The sequence below is a fragment of the Puma concolor genome, chromosome D1 (assembly GCF_028749965.1).
Source record: "Puma concolor isolate L17-30 chromosome D1, mPumCon1.1.hap2, whole genome shotgun sequence".
Classification (NCBI taxonomy): Eukaryota; Metazoa; Chordata; class Mammalia; order Carnivora; family Felidae; genus Puma; species Puma concolor.
Window position 1 is genome coordinate 101,047,973 of NC_141676.1, and position 27,072 is coordinate 101,075,044.

A 27,072-nucleotide genomic window follows, 5' to 3' on the forward strand; every position below is an offset into this window, starting at 1 on the left:
TCACACACAGGAGCCGCGCACGCAGGGCTCACATACGAAGTCCATACACCCCCTTTCCTGCAAAGCGAAGGTTTAGGGGAAGCAGTGGGTGCGGGGGGACTGCCAAGGCTCATGCCTCACTCTTGTTCCTCCCAGAAATCTCTCCTCTCTGCTCCGTCTCCAGCTGGTACAGGATCTGGAGTCCTTGGGCTGGGGGAGCGGCGGGCCTGCGTGAGGTCTGGGTCTCCATCCTGGGACCGGTCTGCCCATTGTGCTGAGGTCATGACGGTTCCACTGGCCGGTGGAAGAGTTGCAGGACCCCGAACACTTCTGCCTGGGAGTTTTTCTAGTCCTGTTTGGGAGTGACCGGGCTGCTTCTAACCCCTGTGTGGGGGTCCCAGATTAGGTCTGGTGGGGGTGTGTGCGTGTCCCTGGTGTTTGCCGTGGCTGAGCGTGGCAGACATGGTCTTTGGGAGAGGGAGCCCCTTCCTTATCTCCCGGACTCTCTAACCTGCTGGAGGGACGTGCCTGGCTTGGCCCTTCGGTGACGTGGGGCCTTGGGCTGCTGGGGGACATAGCAGAGACAGCAGGCTGTGGAGTTCGCAGGGGCTGAGTTGGAATATAGGTCCTGCATCTTATTACGTGTGAGCCTTGGGTGTAGGATGGTTAACCTCTCCGAGCTTCACGTTCACCCTCCTCAAAGTGGGGGAAATGACACCTACTCGGAAATGCTACCATGAGACGTGAAAGTGAGACGTGGAGCGGAAAGGGGCTGGCTCACGCGTGGGAGCTCCCTTCCCTCCTGGGCCCCCTGGCATTTGCTGCAGCACTTTCCCACTGGGCACCCACTTATTGCCTTTGTGCCCTCAGAATTTTGCACCGGGCTCGTCCCCAGCAAAAGACCGGATAAATGGTTGTTCGAGGGAACTGGACTCTGGGCTCTGTCCTGTGGATGACTCCCAGCCACCTCCCCTCCACTGTCTCCAGGGCCTGGGTGGGGACTATTTCCAGGATACAGATGAGCACAAATCCTGCACCACTGCATTGCTGTGGCTGCAGAGTTGGGTAACAACAACATCAACGGTACTTAATCTACATCTTGGCGTGTAACGCTTCACCAGATTCTTTTGTCTGACTCAGTTCAAGTTCAGGGGTGCAAAGGATACCAGCTGTCTGATAACCAGTATGGGTAGTTAAGTGTTCAATTAAATATTTGACCAGGCCCTGCTCTAGGGGCTGTGGATTCAAAGACAAATAAATAAGTACAATAGGACAGGAGAGGTGCCCAGACAGGCCGGGCCGGGCCTGTCCTGCCCTCACCTCTGGGGAATGGGGAGTAGAGGGTGTTGGGAGGCAGGGGGAGGGCAGGTGTGAACAGATGAAGCCCGAGTGGCAGGTGCCATGCAGAGTGAAGTGGGCCATGGGAGAGCACGCCTGGTGGGTGCTTAGGGCCGGAGGCCTAGGGAAGGGGCCAGGGTGGTTAGGGACAGCCTCCGGGCTGAGATCTGAATGACAGGGAGGAGCAAGGTTGACACGGGAGGGACAGAAGATCAGCAAGGGCAAGAGGAGGGAGAACCAGGGTGGTGGTGGGGAAAGTCACCGTGTGTTTGGAAGAGAAAAAGCGGCAGCCGTGGCCAGTGGGTTGGACGCTCTTCGGTCTTGAGTGAGCAGGTAGGAAGGTATTTGCTGAGATACAAGGGCTGCGGGGGGGGGGGGGGCAGGTTAGAGGGGTCAAGAACACCCATTTAGTGGCCCTTCCCTGTCCGCTCATTCTTTTTCACTCAGTCTTCCTGTGCTTACATGCCTGCGTTAGTTGAGGTAGGTAGGGCGAGTCTCTTTTGTTTATTATTAATTCAGCAAATATTGACTGTTTGCCTTTGACGGGCCCTGAACTGTGCTGGGGGCTGAGACACAGAGGGAACAAAAGAGGCTTACAGTCTGCGCTCTCTTGGTTCCTCGTCTGTGAGTGGAAGTGACCTCAGTGCCCCTTTAGCTGATACGTGTTCGACGGTGGCCCACGGAACAGTGTGTTTGCACAGAAAACATCCCACACCTTTTTGAAAACAGAAAATAAACTAAATCAAAACCACAAGCTTGAATTACAGACTGTGACTAATCGGTAATTATGGCATCCCAGGTGTCTCCTACGATGCCCAGCATAGAGTGGGTGTTTAATCAATATTTGTTGAGCGAAAGACTTAAGGAAAGTATCCTGGTTTCAGGGCTCAGTCCCAGGCCAGCCTTGAAGAAGCTGACGGTGGCATATGCATACAATGGAATATTATACTGCCGTCAAAATGAACCATGGGGCCACAGAATAGTATGGACGGCATTAGTAATTTAACGTTAGAGGAAAAAGCAAATCCCAAAAGATGACATGTAACACAGAATCTTTTTCATAAGGGAGCAAGGAAATGATCAACATGGGGTTGGGGATGGTGCTTACTTTCAAGGGGGCTCCTAGCACATTTCCTGGCCTCACAAAGGTACATAATCAGTATTTGCTGAATTATTAAACATCAGACTTGCCCACCCACCTGAGCAGGGGAGGGAATGTGTGTGTTGGGGTGGGGGGGGGCGCAGGGGAATCTCATGGTTAGATGCAGCTTTTGTCTGGGGAGGTGGATTTATGGAGGCTTACATTGTTAGAGCCATCTAATGAGCTGGAGAGTTACAAGGGGGCCCTGCAGGGACCGACAGTGGAAAAAGAAAATGGCATGAATCCAGGAGTAGGATTTGTCCTGTGGTGTGCACCTGAGGTTCAAAGAGAAAATAAAAAAGCAGTTGCCTGGCTGTGCTGAGGGGTTAAGGAGACAAACTCCTATCTTCCCATCCTCCTGAGCTCTACTCTGACTCTCATGCTGCCCAAGTTCTTCTGTCAAGTGGCCTGCTCTTTGGCTTTCTGGAAGCTTCTCTGGCACACATCTCGGACACAGTGAGATCAGAGATGCTGGGTTGCTAAACTTCTGGGAAGGGGAGCTGCTGAAGGTCACAAGCATCCGGGGTCATGGGCAGGGAGGTGGGCACACTTAGGTCTAAGAGTGGCAACTGGGGAATGTCCATGTCAATGACCTTCCTGAGGAGGGTGGAGATGGGAGGGGACGCATGGTAGCTGTGTTGCCTTTCAGTCCAGAATCCATCCCGAGCTGGGGCTGAGAGACGAGGGCACCAGGTAAGATTCAGGAGCCTGGCCATCCCCCATCACTGGGTGAGTCTATGCCGTGATCAGAGGGCACAGAGCTGAAAGGGGTTCTGAGGACCATCCCAGGCAACTCCCTCATTTCCAATAACAGGCCAGATGGGGGAGATGCCTAGCCCTGGAGTTGACAGAGGGAAGGAGATTGAGAGGCCACCCAAGACCAACTGTGCTGCCTTCTGCCTTGTGCGAGGTGTCTCAGTTTATCTCCAACTTGAACTCAGCCTCAGACCACAACTGCCACAGTCCAAGCCCAGCCCAACCCTAGGAAAGGCACCGGCCTTTCCCGTGTTGTTGGGGCTGCTGGAGGGGCAGGCCTGTCTGCTGTGTTGATTCAGTCTGCTACAGAGCCCTGACTCATGGGTCCAGCCCAACCGGTGTCCGACTTAGGGGTTCATCTGGGAAGGAAGCTCCTGCTGTCTGGATTACAATGGAAGGGCAGGAATGCCTGGGCCCCCAGAGCCCAGGAGTGCTGGACTGGACAAGGTGGGGGTGGGGAGGGGGGAAGGAGAAGTTAGCAGGTGGTTGTTAGAAGGCAGAAAATCACCTACTGATTGCCTCATTGCTCAGAGAATCACCTTTCCCTGTTTTTCAGTTGGTCACTGGTCACAAAAAGACGTTAATCCAAAACCCAAAGGTTGAGGCAGAACAATTAACTACTGCATTTGGGGATTATTACAGAGCTTACGGTATCTTTCGTAAATGCTGTCCCTTTTTAAAAAAATATTAAAAAAAAATTTTTTTTAAGTTTATTTACTCTTGAGAGGGAGAGAGAGACAGAGACAGAGCATGAGCAGGGGAGGGGCAGAGAGAGAGGAGGAGACACAGAATCTGAGGCAGGCTCCAGGCTCTGAGCTGTCAGCACAGAGCCCGACGCGGGGCTCAAACTCACGAACCGCGAGATCATGACACGAGCCGAAGCCGGAGGCTTAACCGACTGAGCCACCCAGGCGCCCCTAAAAAATACTTATTTTGAGAGAGAGCACCCCAAGCAGGCTCTGTGCTGTCAGTGCAGAGCCCAATGCAGGGCTCAGTCCCACATACCGGGAGATCGTGACCTGAGCTGAAATGAAAAGTCGGATACGTAACCAACTGAGTCACCCAGGTACCCCAGTGCTGTCCCTTTTAATCTTCAAAACAACTCTGAGAAACTGTCCCCATTTTCCAGAAGAGAAAACCAAGCCCCATGTAGATTAAGTGGCTGCTATAGCCTCAGAGCAAGTAAGTAACTGATCCAGCTCTTGGGGCCAGGGTTTTGGACTCGGTGGACTATTGTTTTCACCCCCACCTCCCCTATCCAGTTGCAGAAACCTATTTCGGGAAGTGACATTAGCTGGCACTGGGTCCTTTCGGTTCTCTACTCCCTGGCACCAAGTCCGGTTGCATATAGTTAGCGTACGGTTGCCGTGCAGAGGTCACCCCGGCATCTCCTCCGCCCTTCATCGGTTTGAAGGCAAACCCCTGTCTGCTTGGTTCCTGGCTCTGCCGAGTCTTCCAAGAACGAGGGTCAGAAGTCCCCTTATCTGGGGTAGGCGCTGCCTTGCTTGGTGCCAATAGCAGGGACTTCACTGTCCTCAGCGTCCCTTCCTCCCTCTCTTCCGTTAGGTTTGCACATTTCTCCGCTCCTCCTCCTCCCCTCGCTTCCCCTCAGCCCCTGGTGTTGCAGATCTTGGAGAATCCTGATCGGGTTTAGCTCGGCTTTAACCTTCCAGCTCAGAGGTGATGAACCCGGACACCAGGCAGCTCTTGTTTTTAAGTGTGCTGCAGAGACGACCCAGAAGACCGGCCCGGGGAGTAGAAGTTCTCTTCCTGCCTTGTCTTGTGACTCCCTGTGTGGCCTTGGGAACACCCCTCAACCTCTCTGGACCGCAGGGTGATTGGAAACTCTCTTTGAGGGATGGTAAAGTGGGTAAGAGGGTTAATAATCACACACCGAAACAGGCAGGCGCTCCACCAGCCTAATAATGAGGGGAAGCGGAGGTGACCGCTTGTAGAGGCCGAGGGAACAGAAGGCCTGGCCAGCTCTTTTGTCTGCTCTCCTTGCCAGGCAGCCTGCCCCCTGGGCCTTATTTCTCTGTTCCTCTCTGCAGTGCTGACTCTGAGCTTCTTTGTTCTGGAAAGAAGTCCACAGGGACAGAGCTTGGATGACCGGGGGTGTAGAGGAAGGGAGAGAAGCAGAGGCCCGCGGTGAGGGGCTTTCTGGCCCACCTCTGGTGTGTGACAATCTCAGGCTCCCATGGGGGCTCCAGCCCCAGCTTCCCACGGTCTCCTGGGGAACACCTAGAGGCTAGAGGCAGGGATGCTGCTGTTGCTAGGTGATGAGATAAACAGGCCTTCTGGTGGCTCTAGCAGGTGGCGGCTGTGTTGCTGAGGTCAGGGACACGGCAGCAGGGGCGACCCAGGGGACCAGGTGGGGAGAGTTCTCGGGTGTGCCAGGAGATCCAGAGGTTGCTCTTTGTCGCAGAGAAGGGCTCGGCCACTGGCTGGCTCAGGGGCTGCTCCGAGGGTGCCTTGCACGGTTCCCTGACCCCGAAAACACATCCCGCTCCCGACCTGGCAGCAGGTGGCTGTGAGCTCTCCACCTACAGCAGAGATAGGGCTGTTTGATGCCTTGACCGGGGCTGAGCAAGTACCCTCTGTCTTGGGTGCTTCAGCCATGACAGGTAAGGCGGGGAGCGGGGCCATGAGGGCTGGGCGGTTGTGAGTCACAAGAGGGGGGTATGAGTTTCTGGAGATGGGCCTGGCTGTGACACGGCAGCCCTGAGTGTACGGAAAGTTCTCAGAGATGGAAAATCAGGCCGGCTCTCCAGGACCTTCGGAACTATCCAGACAGGTCCCCCACCCCCCCCCCCCCATCCGGGGCCACACACAGGTGGGTAACCAAGCTCTCCCTTGCAGGGGTCTCTGCGAACGTTCTCACTCGCTCTGCCTTGTGCCAGGTGCCCACGGCGGCGCGTTTTCCTTCAGGGCTAACCTCCGCCTCGGCTGCTACATGAGAAACCGCTGGGCCTTGTTCTAAGCCACATAGGTGCTGACCTGTTGGCAATCGGAGCCGAGCACCTCGACCCCCACGGCGGCACATAATGGCTCCAGGGCGGGGCCTGGGGCAGCCGGGAGGTGTCGGGTGACCTGCCATTATTCTGCTGCCAGCCTGCTGCTCAGCTGCCCTCCTCTGCGGATCAGACCTTGTGTTTAGGCGTAGCTCTTGATTCCAGCTGGGGTTACGGGCGAGGTTGAAGGTATAGCAGCTATTCTTGTTTCACAAATGGGGAAACCGAGGCACGGACTCGTCCTGTTGTCTCTCCCCGGGTCACGTGGCAAGACAATGTGACGTGCCAGAGTGAGGTATTAGCACATGCCCGTTGGGTTGAGTTGACCTTGCCTCCAGGTGATGCTATTGTTACCTCTAACAGGTACCAATCCCTCCAAGGTCCTTCTCGTGGTGCAGGGGTGGGGAAGTAGCCCCGTTCTCTGCAGCCTGAGTTCTCCACCATTCTATTTCATTCTACTTACTTTCTGCCCTAGGGTGGCGGGCCAATCCTGCCCCGCCTTCCCTCCCAGGAAGGTCTGTTGGAAAGGAGGACCTTTGCACACCCGAGGGCGCTGCCTGGGCAGTGGCTGAGGGGCCATGAGGGAGCCGTCAGGAGTCAGGCCGCTCAGATCGAAGACGACCCCAGGGGTTTGCCTGATGGGGACTCTTGGAGGTTTGCCTTTAGGTGGTGCTGATGGAGCCTAAAGTTTGGGGGAGGGTTGTTTCCAAACACTGCAATTTACCTGAACTAAAGAGCTGCCATCCCAGGTAGAGTCTGGCGTTTATAAAAGAATCCCGTGAATTTTATACTGCATTTGAAAAATCATGCTCTCTTCTGCTTATTCCAAATTGCCCTTTAAGTAGTGGGGTGAGAAGAGGGGCTCTGGGGTCACAAAGTCGAACTCTACAATTTACCCGCTCAGCAACCTTGGGCAAATCACTTAACATCTCCCGGACCCCGTTTCTGCTTTTGGAAGTGGGTGTGATAAACCTGTGATGATAAGACCAGAGAGAGCGAGAGAGAGAGAGGTTGTGGGAAGGGTTCTACCTGCCAGTGATGACGCGCGTTTTCAAGGTCATAGGAACCCTGTCTGGTCCTCTCGTGATTTCACAGACTTCCTCATGGTCACCCTCGGTTGGTCTTTGCAGTTCGAGGGGTCTCAGCTGCTCTGGGCAGATGGAGGGTTGACCCTGTGTCTGCTCTTCCGAGCTCTGTGTCGGGGGCTCTGGCCTGAGTCCAGCTCTGGCCCTGACCACTCATGTGCTTCTGACACGTTCGTTTCCTCATCTGTAAAGTGGGTAGAGTGTGATCTGCCTCCTGATGTTGTGGGTGAGGATCAACAAGGTAGTGACCCTGGTGAGATGCTCAGCATAGAGACAAATTTAAATTTAGTGCTTGGGCATTGCCCTCAGCTCCAATTACCTTGGAGGCTTGGGGAGCAGACCTCCACATGGCGTTCAAGGAGGGTGTGCATGGCGATGCTGTTCAAGGGCAGGACTGAGTGTTCTCACTTGTTCTGGATGCTCCCGGGGAAGCAGCCCCAGGGGGCTGGCTTGGCTGCTGCAGCAAAGAGCCGCCGTCTCCTGGCCAACGTCTGCAGTGACTCCTGGGCCTCTCCTGTGAACTCCGAACTCGTGATCCCATAAAGAGTGCTGCCGTGGTGTTCCAGTGACTTCTCTGCAGCTAGTGCTTGGTGATTACATAACCGAAGCTCCCTTTTACCACTTTGACCACCTTTCCTGCCCACTCGGTAACTCAGTGAGGCTTCGTAAGATTTTCCTCTCCCGTCTGCCGTTGGCTACGCAAGTTATTTAGGCACTGGGAGCCACATGTGTGCGTGCGTGCGACAGAGAGATTGATTCTAAGTCGTCTTAATGAGACCCAAATATGCGTAGCCTATAGCGCATTGCCTGGTATACAGTAAGAATGCGATAAATGTCAGTAACAATAAAAATAACAACAGGGGCGCCTGGGTGGCTCGGTCAGTTGGGCATCTGACTTCAGCCCAGGTCATGATCTCGCGGTCCGTGGGTTCAAGCCCCGCGTCAGGCTCTGTGCTGACTGCTCAGAGCCTGGAGCCTGTTTCAGATTCTGTGTCTCCCTCTCTCTCTGTCCCTCCCCTGCTCATGCTCTGTCTCTCTCTGTCTCAAAAATAAATAAACGTTAAAAAAAAATAATAACAACAATAAGACTATTTTATCCATCCAGTGAAGCACTGTTCTGGGGGCTGGTTATACAGCAGTGAATAAAAAAGGCAAAGTCCTTGTGCCCATGAAGCATATGTTCTGTTACTTCTTATAAGTAATTAATAACTATCACCATAGAACTATTACTATAGAAGCTAGTAAGGGCTTGGCATGCCCATGCTAAAAAATCATTAGTTATTAGTGGGAAGAGCCTGGCAGGGGGCCTCACACGTAACAGGTGCTGGGCAGATGGTGGCCATTTCTGTGATTTCACTGGGCCCAGAGGCCTGCCTTCAGGAGGGAATCAATGAATGCAGTGGAGCGCACTGGGTGGAGAGGCGCCAGGGCAGTTAGGTGTCCTGAGATGTCACCTGACCTCTCTCTGAACAAAGGGAGGAGGCTTCAGGCCAGAGAAGCAAAGACCTTTGGTAGCACAAACGTGGTCCTTGACCATGTGGAGGGCTGTGTCAAGGAAGTGGCCAAAGGGATGCCCAGGATGAATGAGGGACTTACAGAAAGGAAAGATCTCTCTCTCTGTCTCTGTCTCTGTCTCCCCCCTCCCTCTCTGTCTCTCCCCTCCTTCTCTGTCTCCCCCCTCCTTCTCTGTCTCCCCCCTCCTTCTCTGTCTCCCCCCTCCTTCTCTGTCTCCCCCTCCCTCTCTGTCTCCCCCCTCCCTCTCTGTCTCCCCCCTCCCTCTCTGTCTCCCCCCTCCCTCTCTGTCTCCCCCCTCCCTCTCTGTCTCCCCCCTCCCTCTCTGTCTCCCCCCTCCCTCTCTCTCTCCCCCCTCCCTCCCTCTCTCTCTCCCCCCTCCCTCTCTCTCTCCCCCCTCCCTCTCTCTCCCCCCTCCCTCTCTCTCTCCCCCCTCCTCTCTCTCTCCCCCCTCCCTCCCTCTCTCCCCCTCCTCTCTCTCTCCCTCTCCTCACTCTCTCTCTCAGTGAAGGGCAGATCATCTAAGCAACAGAAGGTGTGTGAGTAGAAGCTCATGTAGATGTCCACAGTAGACAGGGCAAGGCCAGATGAGAGCTCTATGGCACCCCTGGGGACTTGATGGAGACCCATGAGGTTGTTGCAAGAGGAGGGAGGCAGGGCAGGAGTGGGTGGGGGTCTGTTTTCCATGTGGGGGTTCTAGGTTAGATTTTGCTGGGCAACAGGCTCTGAGGCTGAAACAAATTTGGGGAAAACGTTGACCAAGAAGACCTCTAAGGTCCTTTCCTGAGGGCCTGTGACTCCAAAGAGCTCGCTTGATGTTAGCCTGCAGCTTCTGTTGCCTCCTCCCACAGAGAAGACTAGTCCAAAGCCTGATTTACTTATAATTTCCTCTCTCTCACTTAGTTTTCTATCCTCAGTAATCTCATGGTAACTTGCGTGTTTTTTTCCCAAGTGGCTTTGGGTATGCAGCTTTTCCCTGGTATTCTTGAAAGTCTAAGTTAATTCTGTCCATTGGTTTCCTTTGCCGTGTGTTCTTTTCCTCCTAGTGACCTTTGGCAGGGTAGTGAGGGATGAAGGTCTCTGGACAGAAAGGACATTGTCTTTCCTCCACTTGGTCACGCCAGCTGATACGGTCTTCACTCAATGCACACTTTATATTACAAAGTTGATCAGCTTCTAGGTAGGGAGATACGGGGCTCCCTGGCTCTGCAGTTTCCACTGCAAGTTCAAGTTCGAGGTCTAGTCTCAAGTTCAGGTCTATGGGTTCACATCTGGGAGGAGAAGGAGGGCATTATGAAAAAATCTGAGCCCTTGATATTGAAGTCCCAGAACTTAGAGATCTTGGCGGAGTGACCCTTTCAAGTCATGAGCCTCCCGAGTCTTGGCATTTCTCATCTCTAGAACGAGGATCATGATGTCTCGGCTGGTGTAAGATGCGGGGAGATTCGGGAGGTGAATGTGTTTCTCAGGCTGCACTTGCTGCGTTCAGGTAGGGGTGACACATTCAGCGAGTCCTACTCACCGGGAGAGGTGCTCCCGATGGCCTGGCAGGGTACCCTCCTCCCTGGGGATCAGAGACGTGATCATGAGAGAAGGCCCCGGTGTCAGGGGGAGAGTAGGCTGGGGTGGGGTGACCTCAGCTGCATCATCGTCTTTGTGTTGAGGTCTGTGGGTGAATAAGTGGCCTGTTCTGCCTGGGGTGGGGTCAGCACTCGGCTCTGCCTCTGTTCCATCTGTACGGAACCGAGGGCTTCGCTTGTGTGTGCTCTTCTCTGAACCTTCCGGAGTCTTGCCAGTGCCTGGCACGCAGTTGATGCTTGAGGAACACGCGACGAACGAACGAGTGAATACGTATTGTAAAGGAGAAATTGAGATCCCAGGAAGTGCCTAACCCTGTGGCGAGCTCAGCCACACCAGCAGGCAGAGGCCAGCCTGACCGACGTGCGGGACACGGCACAACGGGAGACCGCTGCCGCCCCGGACAGGTGCCGTCTCAGCCTCTCGCCCCCCTCCCTCAAGCGTTCCATTCATCCGCTACCCCGTGCGTGCGCGTCCCTGCTTGTGCATGGATTATGCCGGGGAGCTGGAAGCTGCTTTGGGAAGGAGTGGTAGGGGAGGGGTGTTGCGGTTTTGAGGCTTGTTTACAGATTTCTCTGCTGTAATCAAGACAGAGCCGCAGGCTGTGAGGTGGAGTCGAGCACGTCGCAGAGGGATTGCCACATTGGTTCTGCTCAGACTCTCTTTCCAGTCCCTGGGGTTTCCAGACAGGCTTGGGCTTGTCTCTCTCCACCTCCGCCCCCCCCCGCCCCCCACGTCTCCCCCCCCCCCGCCCCCCCGCCCCCCCCCGCCCTGATTGGGATGAAAGCACTTTGGTGACACCCCTGGTAGGTTCTGGCATCTTTTCCAGTCAAACTTGACTGACTTTGTTATCAGTGTCCGATACATCAGCAGGTTCTGGGAATTCAGTCTTTTGTCACTTACTTGTTATTCACTCACAAGCATTCATCACATGGCTATTGTGTGTCAGGCCCTGTGTCAGGTTTGGGGCTAAAAGTGGGAAAAACCCAGTCCTCAAGAAGCTCCCAGTCTGGCGGCCACACGTTTACATGAAAACGTGGCAGCCGAATGCATTTTAGGTTGTGAGGAATTCACCATCTTGGGGATGGTTGCTTGGGCATTTGAGGGGTGTTATTGGGTAGATGTTTTTAGGTGAGCAAGAAGTAAGCCCCGGGGGGAGCTGCTGGGAAATGTGAAATGCAGATTCTCAGGCCTGAGAGCCTCTGTCTCATGCCATCTCCTGCCATCTCCTGCCAAGTTTGTCCAGAGTTCCTGACACCCGTTTTTATGTCCCCCCCCCCCCATTTTCCCCCTTACTCTCCCCCACCCGCCGCTTCCCACCCTATCTGCCTGGAGAGAGCCTGTTCATCCTTCAAGTTCCAGTGCAAATACTGTTTCTTCTGGGACAACTTCACAACCACCCTGGAGAGGATTCACTGCCTTCTCTGCTCTAGGAGTCCCTTGTCATCACCTCTGGTATTGGACTTGCCACAGTCTCTTTGGATCCTTGGCTTAAGGAGCTCTCCTTCCTCCGGATTTGGGGAAGCTCCAGGGCAGAACCAGGGCATTTTACCCTTGTGTCCCCCTTGCTGCCTTCGGGAGGCTGGCCAGTTGTAGGGACTGATTAAATGGCTACATGGAGGGAGCTACTTCGGGGGTCACAGCAGCAGCAAGCCCCCCACCCAGGTAGGGAGGGCACTGGGGGAGCAGGCAGGGGCCTTAGCCCTTCTTTGCCGAGCTTACCCTCTAGGGTCTTTCCGGAGCCCAGGATGGCATCACCAGGGCTGAGTGGTGGGCCTGCCCGAGCTCCTAGACCCCCAACTGCCGCAGGCTGGCCCACTGACCTGGCACATTCCTGAGTCCCGGCCAAGCCTAGCAAACTCCTTGCTCTGAACCAGCTGGAAAAGGGGAGAGGGAAGGAAGAACCTGCTTCCTCTAGAGCAGCCAGAGGGCTGGGACTGACCTCGGGTGTTTAATACTCCACTCTGGTGGCTCGTGGTCTGTCTGGGGCCTCGTGGGCAGTAAGGAGTCAAGACCAGGATGGCCAGTCCCAGGGACCCAGGCTTCCCTCCAGGCCTCAGCCGCAGCTGAAATATCAAGGGAAACATTCCCCTCGGGGACAGAGATGGGGCTCAGACCTCTGCCCACTGCTATGAGGTAGTAACTGCAGGACTTGTCTGTCCAGGGCGGGGCTGGCAGGGGTGAGAAGAGGCGGGGAGGGGGAAGGAAGGGCTGGGCCCCAGCATGAATTGTTTCATCTTTCCCCAGGGCTGGGCGCTATGGCCCTCCCAGCCTCATTAGAGGGAAATGACTGGGTTATTAGGCACAGGTGGTTTCACGGCTGGCTCAGGGGCCAGAAGCTCTCTGCTCCTACCCGGGACCCCGGCAATGCCACTGCCAGCAACGCCCAGCTCCTTGCCTGGCTGGTGAAGTTCAGTGGGGCCATGCCGCCCACCTGTCACTTCCTGGAGGGGATTCCTCTTTGGCCCCACATCCTTAGGCTTACTAGCCCAATCGTTCCACTGGCCTTCGGCATACATAGGCGTGGCATGGATAAGATTCCCATTTTACAGAGGAAGAAAATGAGTCTCAGGAAGAGCAAAGTCTCAAGAATAATACGCTAAGAAGGGAGCTGGCCGTTCGACCTTTTGATTTTACAGTTTGTGCTCTGGTTAAGTGCCTTAGAAACTGCCCCCTCCCACGTCACTCCCTCGAGAGGCACTCAGACCGCCTCGGTGTCACCAACGAGCAGCTCACAGCCGCTCAGGCAGGCAGTGCCTCCTTTCTCTCCTGAGAGCCCAGCAGGATGCAGCTTCTAGGCACACAGGCTTGGCTTCTAGGTGCTTCCTTGGATGGGGCTGTGGGAAGCTGGTGCTTCCATCCTGGCTGGATCACAGAGGAAAGCAGGCAAGCCCTTCCCCTCTCTGATCCTCAGCTACCCCAGCCCTGGGTCTAGAGTTTTGCCAGGAGAATGCCACTTGGGGGGCCCCAGCAGGTCACCTCTGTTCCCCTTGGACGGAAAGCTTCCCCTTCCTCCCCTTTCGTTTTCGTGTTGGTTTTTGGGCAACTGCAGCATCTTTGCCAAGAATTAGAGATGGAAAGATTCCCTGAGTTCCACCTCAGACTCGGATATGATCTCTTCCCCTCCCTGTCCTCAGATGTCCTTGAGAGATGGGACTGATTCTCTTTGTCCCAAGATAGTGCAGGTGCTCTGGGCGTTCGGAGGAGGAGGAGAGAGGGCAGGGTCTAAAAAGAGGCCAAGTGGATCTCCACAAACACCTTAGATTGTTTTGAGGCAACTGTCCCTTGTTTTCTGTAGGAAGAAAGGGAGTCCATTTCCCCACGGAGGCGGCAGAGGGCCAGCAAAACAGCCCCTTGCCCTTGGAAAAACAGTGCCAACCTCCAGCCAACAGACCAGGAGACCTTGGACAAAAGAGCATGAAGGATTTAGGAGGAGGATCAGGGAGGGGAAGCCTGGCCTCTGTGTCCCTGCATCCTCGGTGCTGGTGCAGGGGCTGCTGGCAGGGAAGGGAGAGGAGGGCAGACGGGCACTGAGACTGGCAAGGGCTGGCATGTGGGGGTGATTCACTGTCCCCTCTTTTTTTTTTTTAACCGGGAAGGTGTTATAAAACTCTCAGGCTGCTTGAAGGGCCCTTTCTGGGGAGACCTGCCCTCCCGCAGGACTCGGAGCAGGGGACCCCCACACTCACCATGCCGGTTCTGCGATCTTCCATATTTCTCTACAGGCCGGAGCTGAGGTCGGCAGCCTGTCGGGAGGAGGACCTCCTTGGATCAGGCCCTGGCTGGTCCGCGGGTCAGAGCCGCCCTGGGCAGCACTGGCCGGAAGAGGCCTTAAGTGCAGGGCAGGCGTTGGTCCCGCGTGTCAGGCATCCCTCTCCCCTCAGCACCCCACTGCCTCCACCGCTGCATTCCAGGAGTGATTTGGGGACTGCTGGCCAGTTGATTAAAACAACCCTACAGGTGAAGTTGCCAAACTGGAATGATTAAGTGTCTTGTAACCTCACACCCATTGTAGGGGCTGGGACACACCTGGAGTCATTCGTGGCCTTTGGCCCCTGAGCAGGTGACACACCTAAGATGTTGCAAAAAGCCTTCCCGCCTGAATGACATCCCCCCCCCCCCCCCCAGCCCGGTGCTGGCTGGCGGAGATGTCCGGAGGCGTGCGCGCTCGCTCGCTCGCGCTCTCTCTCTCCAGGTTGCGTGACTTCTCCATGCGTGGGTGCTTTTGACCCACCATGCGGGGAGGTGGAGGAGAGTGGGGCGCTCAGCGGAACTGGCTCGTTGCCACGTGTGGAGCAACAGGATCGGAAAGCACATGGGGCTGTTTCTACCCCGTCCCTTGTCCCCCCCCACCCCCGGCGCGGACCTGGCCCGCGCGGGACTCATGCCCAACGTCCCTGCCAGCATCCCTCCCAAGGGTTTCTCGCCCCGCCTCACCGGTTATTACCTATTTGAATATCTTGGCCTGAGTTGGCCCCTGGCCAGGGGATATACAAGGTGAAGCCTTGACCCACAGAGCCAGGGAGCTAGAAGGAACCTGGGTGACTGTCTTCTCCCATCTCTCCATTTTGTGGGCGAGGAAATGAAATTCCAGAGAGGCGAAGCCACATAGCTCAGATCCCACAGTAAATTAGCGCCAGATTCCGAACAAATCCAGACGCTCAATGCCTCCTGGAGACCAGTCCAGGGTGGACATGTGCCTCGTCCCTTCCAGCGATGGCACGCTTGCCGTCCACGTGCAACCGTGTGAGGGACGTTCTGTGTCGCCAGTCGAGGAAATCCGAGCTCGTGCACAGGAAGTGACCGGCCCCCAAATCACACCGAGGTTTTGGCAGAGTTGGGACTTGAATCTGGTTCCCCGTGTGGACGGGCTGATGGTAGTTCAAGTGTCTCTAGCGCCCTAAGTCCACGGTCTGGGGAAATATGGCGCCTGGATGACTGTAGTGACGTCTGAGCGGGAGGATAGTTTTAACTGATTGTTGGCTCCACTACTGCTGCTCAGTGTGGTATGGCCTTGGACTTGTCTCTGAGCAGCAGAGACCCAAGGCTGGTCTGGAGGGTCTCTTGGGCCAGTATGGCACCAGCCCTTTTCCCATCTAGGGCAATGGGCCATTCATTCATTCATTCATTTATTATGAGTGTTTTATGCTTTATTTATTTATTTTAAAGGGGTTTTTTAATATTTATTTTTGAGAGAATGAGACAGAGAGAGAGACAGCGAGTGGGGGAGGCGCAGAAAGAGACTGGGAGACACAGAATCCCAAGCAGGCTCCAGACTCTGAGCTGTCAGCACAGAGCCCGACGTGGGGCTCAAACCCACGAACCGCAAGATTGTGACCTGAGCTGAAGTTGGACGCTTAACCGACTGAGCCACCCAGGTGCCCCGCTTTATTTATTTATTTTTTTAAAATTTAACAAGTCAGTTAACATACAGTGTATAATAATTTCAGGAATAGAATTTAGCGATTGATCACTTACACGTAACACCCAGTACTTGTCCCACCAAGTGTTCCCCTTAATGCCCCATCCCCCCTTTAGTTCTTCCCCCCCATCCCACACCCCGCCAGCAACCCTCAGTTTGTTCTCTGTGTTTAAGTTTCTTATGTTTTGTTCTTATGTTTTTATATTACTTTGGCTTCCCTTACGTTCATCTGTTTTGTATCTTAAATTCCACACGTGAGTGAAATCACATGATATTGTCTTTGACTGATGGATTTTACTGAGCATAATACCCTCTAGTTCCATCCATGTTGTTGCAAATGGCAAGATTTCATTCTTCTTGATCGCCAAGTAATATTCCATTGTGTACGTGTACCACATCTTTTTATTCATTGATCAGTCGATGGACATTTGGGTTCTTTCCATACTTTGGCTGTTGTCATTAGTGCTGCTTTAAACATGGGGGTGCATGTTAGGGCAGCGGGCTTTAGAATTGGAAGTTTGGAGTGAAGTGGCTATGACCTTAGAACAGGTGGCTTCAAGGGACAGGCTGCAAAGACCTAGGCAGGTGCTTCCCTTTTCAAAAGAACTTCCACAGTCAGATTATGAGGGGCCGATGGGCCATCCTGCACAGGCTTTCCCTGGGCTGGAATCCCCTATATGCCAGTCTAAACATCTGGCCCCAGGTTTTGAATCACCTTGCCGGGCACTCAGGTGATGAACAGGAAAGAGTGCTGCACAAGAGTGCTGCTGGGTGTGACGTGTTGGAGGGAGGATTATCCAACCCTGCTGGCTCAGCTCTGGGACCAGCTTCCAGGTGGGTCTGGGAGCCCGAGGAGAGACGGGGATGTTGTGATACCTGGGGAAGAGGCTTGCAGAATCTACAGGGGGAGGCACAGAGGCTGGAGTGAGCAGGGAGCCCACACCTCCCAGGGCCCAGGCAGGGGGCTACCCCTGGACCCCCCCCATTTGTCCAGGGGCAGCCTTAGCTCCCCACTCGACCTCTTCTTCCTCCCTCTTTCTTCCTTCCTTCCTTCCCTCCCCTCCCTCCCTCCCTCCCTCCCTCCCTCCCTCCCTCCCTCCCTTCCCTCTTTCCCTCTTTCTCTCCTGCCTTCCTTCCCTCTTCCTTCATTTTCCCCCAGGACATTTTTACTTGGATATGCAATTTTTAGGACAGTGTATTAATTTGCTAGTTGTTCTGATGGCACATTCGACCTTCGTATCGGCAACCATCCACTCATCCATCCAACAATTATTTTCTGTGGTGGTAAACAGCACTGTGGTTCGATCCGTAGTTGGAAAAAATACACAGCTTGTGCCTTGGGAAGCTCAGTCTGCCCACGCCCTGCACGCCTGCTATGCAAGCAGGAGCTTCTGAGGGCAGCAGGCCTTCCAGATCCTTCCTGCTCCAGGTGTGTCTGTGGAGCCACCAGCATCCGTGCATCACCTGGGAGATTGTTAGAGAGGCAGAACCCCCACCCCCCCCCCCCCTTGCCCCGACAGACCTATGGACTCAGGATCTGTATGACAAGATCCCTGGGAGATTCGTATGTACCTTGAAGTTTCAGAAATGCTGTTCCCGAACTCTTCCCACGCTTGGGAGTGGGTAGAGGCTGTTATTTCTGGAGTGAGCTGAATTTAGAGACTGGAGCTTGCCATCGATGAACCTCTGGGGTTCCTTCCAGCCAGCAGAGCCTATGGTTCTTTCCTCTGAGCCCAAGTAATTTGAGCTCGGTTTCAGCGACAGACCCTCTGTTGGGACCTCTCCCGGGAAGTTCTGTGGACAAGGACGCAGACGGTGGGTATGTGCCAGCAACGGCCCATAGCATCCAAGCCAAGTGGCTCTGAAATGAGGCGGATGGGGGAGGCAGTGTGTGTCTGTGGGGACAGAAGGGACGCCTTGGCTCACCGTGAGATGTGCAAGTGTGGCTCTCTGTGGATTCGCTAACTTTTGGGAGAGGATTTTCACGGCTAACCAACCCTTCTCCCAGACATGGTTTAGGCCCCAACGCTGTGGAATGAAGCCTCACATGTCTGCACCAAAGAGGAACCGGGGACATCGAGAATCCCTAACTGTGGCTGATCTGTTCGGGTGGGAGCTGCCTTGTCTTGGGGTCCTTGCTGGGATCAATCCCCGTCAGGCTTGAGGGTAGGGAGTGGGGGCAGACAGGAGTATCTGACAGAACAACAGGTCACGTTTGGTTCAATAAAGCTGCGGAAGTAAAACATCGCTAACATGTAACGTGTTCCTGTGTGCCAGGCTTTTATGTCCGTGTAAAGAAATTGCATTACCTTATTCAGACCTTGGAGCCACCCTAGGATGTGGGTGCTTCCGTTACCTCCGTTTTATAAAGAGGGAGGGGTGCCTGGGTGGCTCAGTCAGAAGTGTCCAACTTCGGCCCAGGTCATGATCTCACAGTTCACAGGTTCAAGCCCCGCATCAGGCCCTGTGCTACAGCTCAGAGCCTGGACCTGCTTCAGGTTCTGTGTCTTCCTCGCTCTCTGCCCTTCCTGCGCTTGTGCTCTGTTTTGCTCTCAAACATTAAAAAATCTTTACAAAGGGGGAAACTGAGGCCCAGAGAGGGCTGTGCCCCAGGCTTGTGTCACCTAGGACACCTGGGCCTTTTCCACTTTTTCATGCATGGTTGGGTCCTGCATGGGCCGTGGAGAGAGTCTGCAAGGGCCTCGGCAGTTCTCCAGGGCCCTTGAAAAGCCACTCACGCCCCCGTTGCCCCAGAACTCTGGGCCGTCCCTGGGGACAGTTTCCACATTGCCCATGTATTTGAAATTGGTCTCAGAAAAATACCTTGCCATTCGGCCTTCTCCCCACAAATTAGGCAAAGACTGAATTTCCCATTATTGCCGAGTCCAGCCTTTCTTTTCAGGTGTCTCTAGAAGATGCTCTGAACTTTACCCTGGAGTTGCTTGTGGTTGAAAGAAATAGGGAGGCTGATGGGGTGGGCGACATTGCCTTTCGTCCTAACTGCTATGCGTCTGAGACCATGAACATATAGAACTTGCATGATTTTTTTTTTTTTAAGAGCATGGTTAGAAATTAAATTGTATAGATGAAAACTTTACTACATTTGTATTCCCAGCTTGTACACGGAATAATCACCATGCATGGTGTTACATCTTTTTAAAATCTTTTCTTTGTTGAATGTTTGTTTATTTTTGAAGGAGAGAGAGAGAGAGAGAGACAGCGAGTGAGCAGGGGAGGAGCAGAGAGAAAGGGAGACACAGAATCCAAGGAGGGCTCCAAGCTCCTAGCTGTCAGCACAGAGCCCGACCTGGGGCTTGAACCCCCAAACCGGGACATCATGACCTGAGCCGAAGCTGGAAGCTTAACCGACTGAGCCACCCAGGAGCCCCTTGTGGGCGTTACATCTTAACTTTAATGGCTCTGTCACTTTCCAGCTATGTCACCTTCGGCACGTTATTTAACCCCTCTCTGTCTCACTTTCCAAATCTCTGAAGTGGGTGGCAATAAATAAGCCCCACCTTCTGGGGCGGCTGTGAGGGTTAAGTGACTTAACGTCGAGAAAGTGCTTACGGGAGGACGCGGCACACAGTAGGTGCCATGGAAATACTGCCGGTGAAGGAAAATGAGGATGATTTCAGTTGTGGGTTGATGAATCGTCACTCTTAGAATGTGTTTTTTTGATTACCGTGGGCCCTGTATTCTGTGCACGTCGTTCATTCTTTAAAGCTTCATGAACAGTACGTGTTGGTAACTCACGTTCCAGCCGCATCTTCTGCCAGTTGTGTGGGTGAGGGAGGGACCCTTACCCCTTTTGAGTCTCTTCACGGTCTGCCCCGCAAGGTGGCTGGGAACACGGGGGAGCAACGCGGGTGGGGAACTTGGGGGAACAACGTGGGTCGGGAGGCTCCGCCCACCCCTGAGCGCAGGCAGGCGAGGTAAGTGACTAGCTTGAGTAAAGGCCTTGTGAATTTCAAGGACCCGGATGTAGATCCCTCCGCCCGCTGGGGGAAGGGCTGGACTGTCCCGCAGCTGCGCCCCCTCTCGGTTCTGAGAGCTTCGCCGGGCTTTGTTCACGCTGTGCTGGGCTCCTTCTCTGGGCTCGTTCTGCACCTCACTGCCTCTGTGAACCAGGCGGAGGCTTCACAGGACAACACCCCCGATTCCCTGTGGCCCAGCTGCTTAAGGGTGCCGTCTAGAAGCCCTGAATCACAACATGATCCAGCTTTGACTTTGTGCAGAGGTACGTTGGCCAATGCGCGTTCGTGTGATCAGGGCAGGCGCTCCCAGTTCACCCAGGGAGCCGGCTCGTGGCTCATGCGAGATTGGTCCCACAGTTGCAGAGGGTATTCTGGAATGTAGGAACCGTGGACCTAGAAAGGAGGCAGGCAGAGTATCGGTGGTGTCTTACCTGGCATTGTTGAGGGAAACATCACCCGTGTTTCCCGGTACAGAGCTTTGCAGTAACCAAGCTTTTTCTTATGTGACCTTCAAAACGACCTTGTGCAGTTGACCAGAGAACTGAGGCTCAGAGAAGCGGAGTGACTTGGCCGGGGCCACTAGGACGTCCACCTGGAACTGACCCGTCCCAAACCCCTTCACATGGTACTTTCTTCTTCTGCCTTTTGTTGACAACCGGGCAGGATAGCTTTTTGCTGGGTGGGATAGTGTCCTTTAGCAATTCATGTTCACCCGCATGCTCAGAATGCGACCTTATTGGGAAGCAGGGTCCACGTAGGTAGATGTTGTTAGTTAAGATTAGGTCCTGTTGGAGAAGGATGGGCCTTGAATCCAACACGATTCATTAGAAGAGACAGGGATGGACATGCACGGAGGATAGAAGATGTGAAGACGGAGGGATTGGGGGAAGACTGATATGGGGGGGTGGGCAGAGATGGGGAGGTGCAGCCACAAGTGGAGGAACACCTGGGGCCACCGGAAGCTGGAGGAGTCAAGGAAGGATCCTCCCCTAGAGGCTTCAGAGGGAGCCTGGCCCTGCCAGCATCTTAATTTCAGACCTCCAGCCTCCAGAACTATGTAACCCTAGGTCTCTATCGATTAGGCCACCTCATTTGTCACTGTCGCGCCAGGAAAGGAACACAGCGGCAGCTCCCAGGTCTTTTTCTTCTCTGTGTTCTTCCTCTTTCCTCTAGAGTTGCCCTGTGTCCTTGAGGATTATACACACAGAACAGCTAAGTCCTGGCAGCTCGTGTCCTCTGTGGACAGGAGTTTTGATCCCTGACCTAGATTACATTTATTGCAGCAAATTCACTTGTCTGCTCCTATTTGGCTCTGGCTTTTTTTTGCCCCAACGTAACTTGTACCACGTCAGCTACACCAAGCGTCCTGCATCCGGGTGAGATGATGTCTGGGGGAGGGGGTAGGCAATGTGGCCATCGCGCATTGGGAGTGGGCTTTTTTTTCTCGCAGCTTGGGACTGGTGGGCTCAGGCCGGAGGCTTGGGGCTGTGCTGGCTCTTGCTTTTGGCCTTCAAGTCTAGGCTGGACCAGTACTGGCTGGCTGTTTGTCTGGGGTTCTGGGCTGGTTTCTCCTGAGGTAGGCCTGCTGGGGGAGGAGGCCCTCCTGGGCAGGGGGGAGGCCCTCCTGGGCAGGGGGGAGGCCCTCCTGGGCAGGGGGAGGCTCTGAGCTTGCTCACACTGCCACCTAAAGGGAAATATTGAGCAGGGAAGTGACCCTCCTGCCCTATCAAAAGGCACTTCCTCCCCCAAAGCCATTGAGCCGGATGGTTGGAGATGTTTGAGTCCTATCCTCTGCCTGTTTCTGTCATCGCCCCTGGACAGCCTTTTTTATGCCGGGACTTCTGCTGCTAGTCCTTGTGCTGAAGGTGGGCTGGGAGGGAAGGGGGGGCAAGCGAGGGGCGATGGAGTTGGGGTGGTGACCAGTTCGAGTCCCAGCTTAGTGACCTTGTACAACAGCCTTAAGTACTTAGGGACCCTGCGCAGCACTTCCTAGGAGGGGCCGCATGTATCTTTATACCTGCAGCCCCAGTTTGGCACGTGCACGCGAAAGGCGCTTAAACGCTGCTCGGGTAAAAGTAGCTGAAAACACAACTCCTGCCACAGGGGAAGGTGATTCTGGCAGCGGCACAGGGCAGAGGAGGGAGGTGGGGAAGAATTGGTCGTAGTAGTTGAGGTGAAAGATGGAGAAAGCCTCAATCACTGCTTGGTCCACAGGGCCAGGGAGGATGGAGAGAAGGAGGAGACGTGTTCTCTCTGGCTTTGCACTTCGCGTTTTGCCTTGTGCTACCTGCAGTGGGTACCGCGGTCGCTGTCGTCCTAAGAGCCTTGCAGGCTCCGTCTTCCGGTTCCCATGATGGCTGCAGAACGGAGGTGACTGGCCTATCAGCCCACAGCCCATACCGGGCGGGCTGGCCTGGGACCCAAGCTGGTGCAGGATGCTGGCGCAGAACCAGAAGGGCCCCCTGGGGGAGGGGTTGGGGGTGGCTGAGGCTTCTTTGTGGCTGCCGGTGTTGATGGGGGTCCATTAACAAGTGAGTTCGTTGGGTTGGCCCAGTTGGAAGCAGGAAATGCTTTTAGATTGCCTTTGTCCGGGCTTTGGCAGGTCCCCCACGCCATCATTTAATGATGGTGCTGGTGCCTCTCCCGCGACTGAGTGCTTTTGGCCGCAGAGCGATGCTTGGGGGAGAGGTTGCTTGGCTCCTTGAGGCTCCCTGGCCTCCGTGGGGTTGCAGGTGCCGCCACGGTGCCTCCAGTGCTCACTCCCTCGCCCGGGGTCCCTACTTCTCCAAGTAGGCTTCGTGTCTCGCATGGAATGCCATCAGTGAGCAGACTTCATGAGGTTCACCATGCAGACATGGTCCTGGATGTTCCCCACGCCATTTCCCTTGGCCCTCATCTTCTCCCTGCCTGTTGCCCTGAACCAAAGTTCTTGAGTCTGGAAGTCTCTGGCCTGGACCATCCCTTGACCTCATTCCTGGCTCTGTGAATCTCTGATTCATCAGACATTGACTGAGAACCTACAGTGTGCTGGGCACTGGGGACACTCAGATGAAGTGCCTTCCCTGCCTCCACATCTCTTGACCAGGGTAGAGGGGGGTGGAGAGGTGGGTGGCGAGTGATTGGGTGGGTGGGGGTGACCTGGTCCAGACCTCGCCCTCTGATCTGCAGGAAGATACTGTACTGAAAGAACAAACAGAGCCCGAGGTCTGGGCAGCCTCCCCAGAGGAGGTAACATTTGAGTTGAGCTTATGAGGCTGAACAAGGACTTGCTAAGTGAAAGAGTCCGGGCTCTAAGGGGGAAAAGAACATTCACAGCCCAGAGAGGAGGCTGTATGTGTTTGGGGAACCAGCTATTAATTCCACAAATATTTACTGAACACCTGCTCCACGCCAGCCTCGTGCTGGGAACATAAATCCTCCATAGCCCCGATTATGAGAAAGTTACAAGACATCTTCTTTGGCGGGACCTTTACACAAAATGAGGAATTTGGACGCAGACCTTTTGTATACACTAGAAGTTCTCAAACTAGGGTTTTTGAGCCCTGGGATTATGCAAGATGATCCACTGGGAGAGGAGGAAAAAAATCGAAGCCTCTATTTATAAGCGTTTTTTTAAAAAAAAAAAAAAAAAGAATTTGAGCTTCTCGAATATTTACTGTATGGGTTGACCCTGGTGCCTGCCCTTAGCCCCTATGCCGTGCATGTTGCCTCCGTCAGGGAGGGTCGGAGGTAAATGGGGTGAGGGGTTCCATGAAATCGACAGGGTCTCCTTGCCTCCTCCCTGTTAGCACATTGTAACATATTTACATCTGTTCCTGCAGTGGATTTATGGGTGCTCTTATCTGACTTTAGCTGACCCTCACACAATGGACAAGGGCTCAACAAGTTTCCTGGAAAGACACTGGGGGCTGGAGAGAGGGTGGGTCACCCAAGCGCAAGCCAGACAGCAAGAACTTGGCAAGGCTGTTGCTCCCTCCCCCACCCCAGCCTGCTCTCAAAGGGCCCCTTGTCCTCTTTCCATCCTGAGTTAAAAGTGGTAACAATCCAATTGTAACCAGTGGAAGCCAGACCAGAAATAGTCAAAATTACCTAGGTAATTGGCAACATAGATTCAAATCTCCTGATGTCAGTAATATTCTTTCCCTAAAGGTTTGTGGTCTTTTAGATACTGGCGGGGATGATGGCACATGTAAGTGCACAGACACAAATAAAAATATACACCTTAGGGATGGATACCAGCATCTGTTTGATTAGACACAGCAGTCAAAGTAGTTTGGACATCATGGCTCTAGGCAGTAAGGAGCCAGTGGAAGCTGTTGAAGCAGGACAATGACTTGTTTGGTTCATTTCGGAAGCCCTTACCTGGCAGTGGTGGAATGAGAGACTGGGGAAGAGAGGATAAGAAGGGCTTTTGCAGAAGTCCAGGTGAGCGAAGATGAGGTCCTGAACCCAGGTGAAGGGGACAGGAGAGGAGAGGGAAATTTTACACGTGAACTGGACTCGGTGACCAATAAGTTTGGAAAACACGGCAGGGGGAGGATCCAGGGTGAGCCCCGGCTCTCTGAGTGACTGTGGGCGGATAGTGGTACCGTTGACCGAGGTGGCAGATGGCGGTGAGGGGTGAGTGTGGGGAGGGAGATAAAGAGTCTGGATTCAAGCAGGTTGAGTCAGAGATGCCCGTGAGAGCGGTGGGTGGAGCTATCCTGCTTGGTCAGGCTTCTGGGGGTCTTGGGCTGCGGGCACCCCTCGCCCAGGCAGGGCCCAGGTGAATGAGTGCTTGAAGGAAATGCAGTGAGTTCAAACGTGATGAGTTCATAAGGCAGTACTGGTGTCTCCTGTCCAGTCTCTGGCCTTCCCAGGGGTCAGACCTCTTCCATATCGTATTTCTGGGAACCACCCAAAGTGTAGGTTCCCCTTGTTTTCTTCCTCTTCTGAGCCGTCTTAGGCTGTGGGCAGGCTCCTACTCATGGGGCTTCAGGCAAAAGTAATTGGGAAAGCCTGATGAGGCTGGGTGTGCCCTTGCTCTCATCTTCTGGTGCGAAGATAAGCAAAGTGAAGGGCAGGGGAGGAGCCTGGTGGGGCAGGAGGGGGCGTGGGTGCCAAGCAGGTGCCAAGGCTGGGATAGGTGTTGGGTCACTGAGGCTCCGCGGGGGGCCGTCATTTCTGAGTCCGGTCATTTCTGAGTTGCAATTTCTGGGCTGTCCCCGGTCAGGATGTGCTTGTCTGAGGGTCCACCCGGGGCTTGACACGGAGAAGGCTAGTGGTTTTGTCGGTGACGCCTCTGAGGACGGCATGTGGAACTACCAGCTTGCCCGTCTGGTGGGATCCCGGGCTCTGTGTGTTTGGGGGGCAGGGTGTGTGACATGGACGGGAGGCTTTTGGTTGTCTTCTTCCGTTTTAGTATTTTCCTTTGGCAGGGAAAAGAAGAGAAGAACAGATGGGGGGGTGGGAAGCAAGAGAATGAAGCAGAGTTAGGAATGAAGGAAGAAAAATGAAGAGGAGAGAGGAAGAGAAACAGAAACAGGAAGGAGAGAGGAAAGGTATCTAGGAAATTCCTTCCCCGCTGAAAGAAACGGAAAGATCATTATTGAGACGGGAAGTGAGGGCCATGGACAGGAAAACAGAAGGCGGTGAGAAGGCAGAAGCGCAGAGACGTGGACGAGACAGAGGGCGAGGGGTGGGGGGGGGGCGGTGCGGAGGGAGGGATGGAGAGAGGCCTGCTTGGATAAAGCGCTTGGCTCTGCCTTCCTTCTCCCCCCACCACCTGCCCGTTTCTCAGTTGCAGAATCAAAGGGGCCAGAGCCCCAGCCAGCTGCCGGGTCTCCATTCCCGACACCCAGCTGGGCCGCGGGAAGGGGTCAGAGGCAGTGTCACCATTGCTTCTGCTGGGCAGGGGGCCCTCAGGCAGGGTCTGGAGAGGAGCCAGGCTGACCCGTGGTCCCGGCCCCTGTGAACCAAAGGGGTGTCTGCCTTCATGCAGTAGTCCTTCCTGGCTGCTTCTCTCGACTTGCTTTTCCCTGCAATGGAACAGAACCATGAGCCCGCGTGCCGGATGGTCTGCACTTACAGTGCAGAGCGGGAAGACTGGGTCATAATAAACCGGGGCCGAGGCAGTGCGTGGGGTGAAGCCCTTCGTAACCGTCACACCCTGTGCGTGGCAAGCGGCACACGCCTGCACCCCGACAGCCGGGCCGTGGGCTGCAAAAGCGGTGAAGCTTCTGAATACTGAGGGCTGGTTTTCTGAAGCCAACTCATAATGGGAAGAGAAACGGCATCTCAGAGGCCCAGGGAGCAGGGGCCTACTCTGGCTTTAGTCGGTGACACGCGTCTAGACAGAGAAGGCGTCGTCACAAGGGGGATCCCGGGTGCACAGGAAATAAGCTGCGTGGCTCTGAACAAACCCAGGTCAGAGGACAGGGCCTGGGAGTGGGGGATGCTGGTAGGTTCCTGATGGAGAGGAACTGTGGTGGAGCCCTAGTGGAGGCTGCGGGGCCTTTTCAGAGAGAAAATTTCCCTCACACGCCCCCCCCACCCCTTCCCTTGATCTGTTTGTGTGTTCATTTGGTGCCCAGTTACTGATTTGGCTTCCATGGGACCCTGATGCCAGGAAGGAGGTCACCTGAGGTGGGGACTCATCCTGCTGGTCCCTGGAGTAACTATTTTAAAAAATCAATACGTTGGCATAACCACAGCAAGAAATGCTGCTTGTCGAGTGAGAACTCACCAGACTCTGCTGAACGCGTCGCGTGAATATGGCACCCAGTGTTGCCAGCGGTCTCGCCAGGCGGGCGTTCCTTCCTCCGCTTTGTAGATGGGAAGCCGCGCTCGGGTCCGGGGTTTGCGGCAAGGCTCTGGAGGCCAAGAGCCTGGTCTCTTCACCCTTCTCTTCTCAGAGGGGGTGGGGGCGATGCTGGGCTCGGAGCCCGGGCCCAAGTACAGCCTGAGTCACCCCCCCTGGACGTGGGCGGTGTGCGTCTGCCCCTGAGAAGGCGGTGTGAGGAGCCCCGGGTCTGGACAAGCGGGGCTCGGGCCACGTGCTGGCACCGGCCAGTGCCTCGGGGGCGGGGGGGCGGCATCTCTGGGGGGCTCTGCTGGCCCAGGGGCCTCCCCGCTGGACTCCCCCAAACCTGTAGCCAGGACCGCTGCATCTGCAGGACACGGGGCTGGATTTGTAGCGTGGAGGTGGTCGCTCCGTCCCTCGTTCTGGGATCAGTAAGGGAAGGTGAAGGGCCGGCGGGAGTGTCAGCCTAGGGATCCAAAGAATGAGGGCAGC

General features: G+C 54.8%; 2 protein-coding genes and 1 long non-coding RNA gene across 6 annotated transcripts in view; all 3 read right to left on the reverse strand.

Annotated features, from left to right (window-relative positions):
- TMPRSS4 (transmembrane serine protease 4) overlaps positions 1-14,389 on the reverse strand; it is a 34,050-nt gene extending 19,661 nt beyond the window's left edge. For 2 of the 4 annotated variants that reach the window (XM_086679008.1, XM_086679007.1), the window contains exon 1: positions 14,090-14,386. Coding sequence is in view for 2 of the 4 variants with exons in the window: in XM_086679005.1 (XP_086535131.1) it covers positions 14,090-14,113 (24 nt within the window). In the remaining 2 variants the exon portion in view is untranslated. Of the gene's footprint in view, positions 1-14,089 lie in introns of all 4 variants that reach the window. The other 2 variants (XM_086679005.1, XM_086679006.1) reach the window with 2 other exon arrangements.
- Positions 1-27,072, reverse strand: part of IL10RA (interleukin 10 receptor subunit alpha) — a 95,925-nt gene that overhangs the window by 5,096 nt on the left and 63,757 nt on the right. The gene's annotated exons all lie outside the window — the stretch shown is intronic.
- LOC147576942 (uncharacterized) lies at positions 15,998-26,881 on the reverse strand. The gene is made up of 3 exons (XR_015241322.1): positions 26,524-26,881; positions 17,395-17,616; positions 15,998-16,720 (listed from the first exon to the last, which is right to left on the reverse strand). It is a non-coding gene; the product is annotated as an uncharacterized LOC147576942 (long non-coding RNA).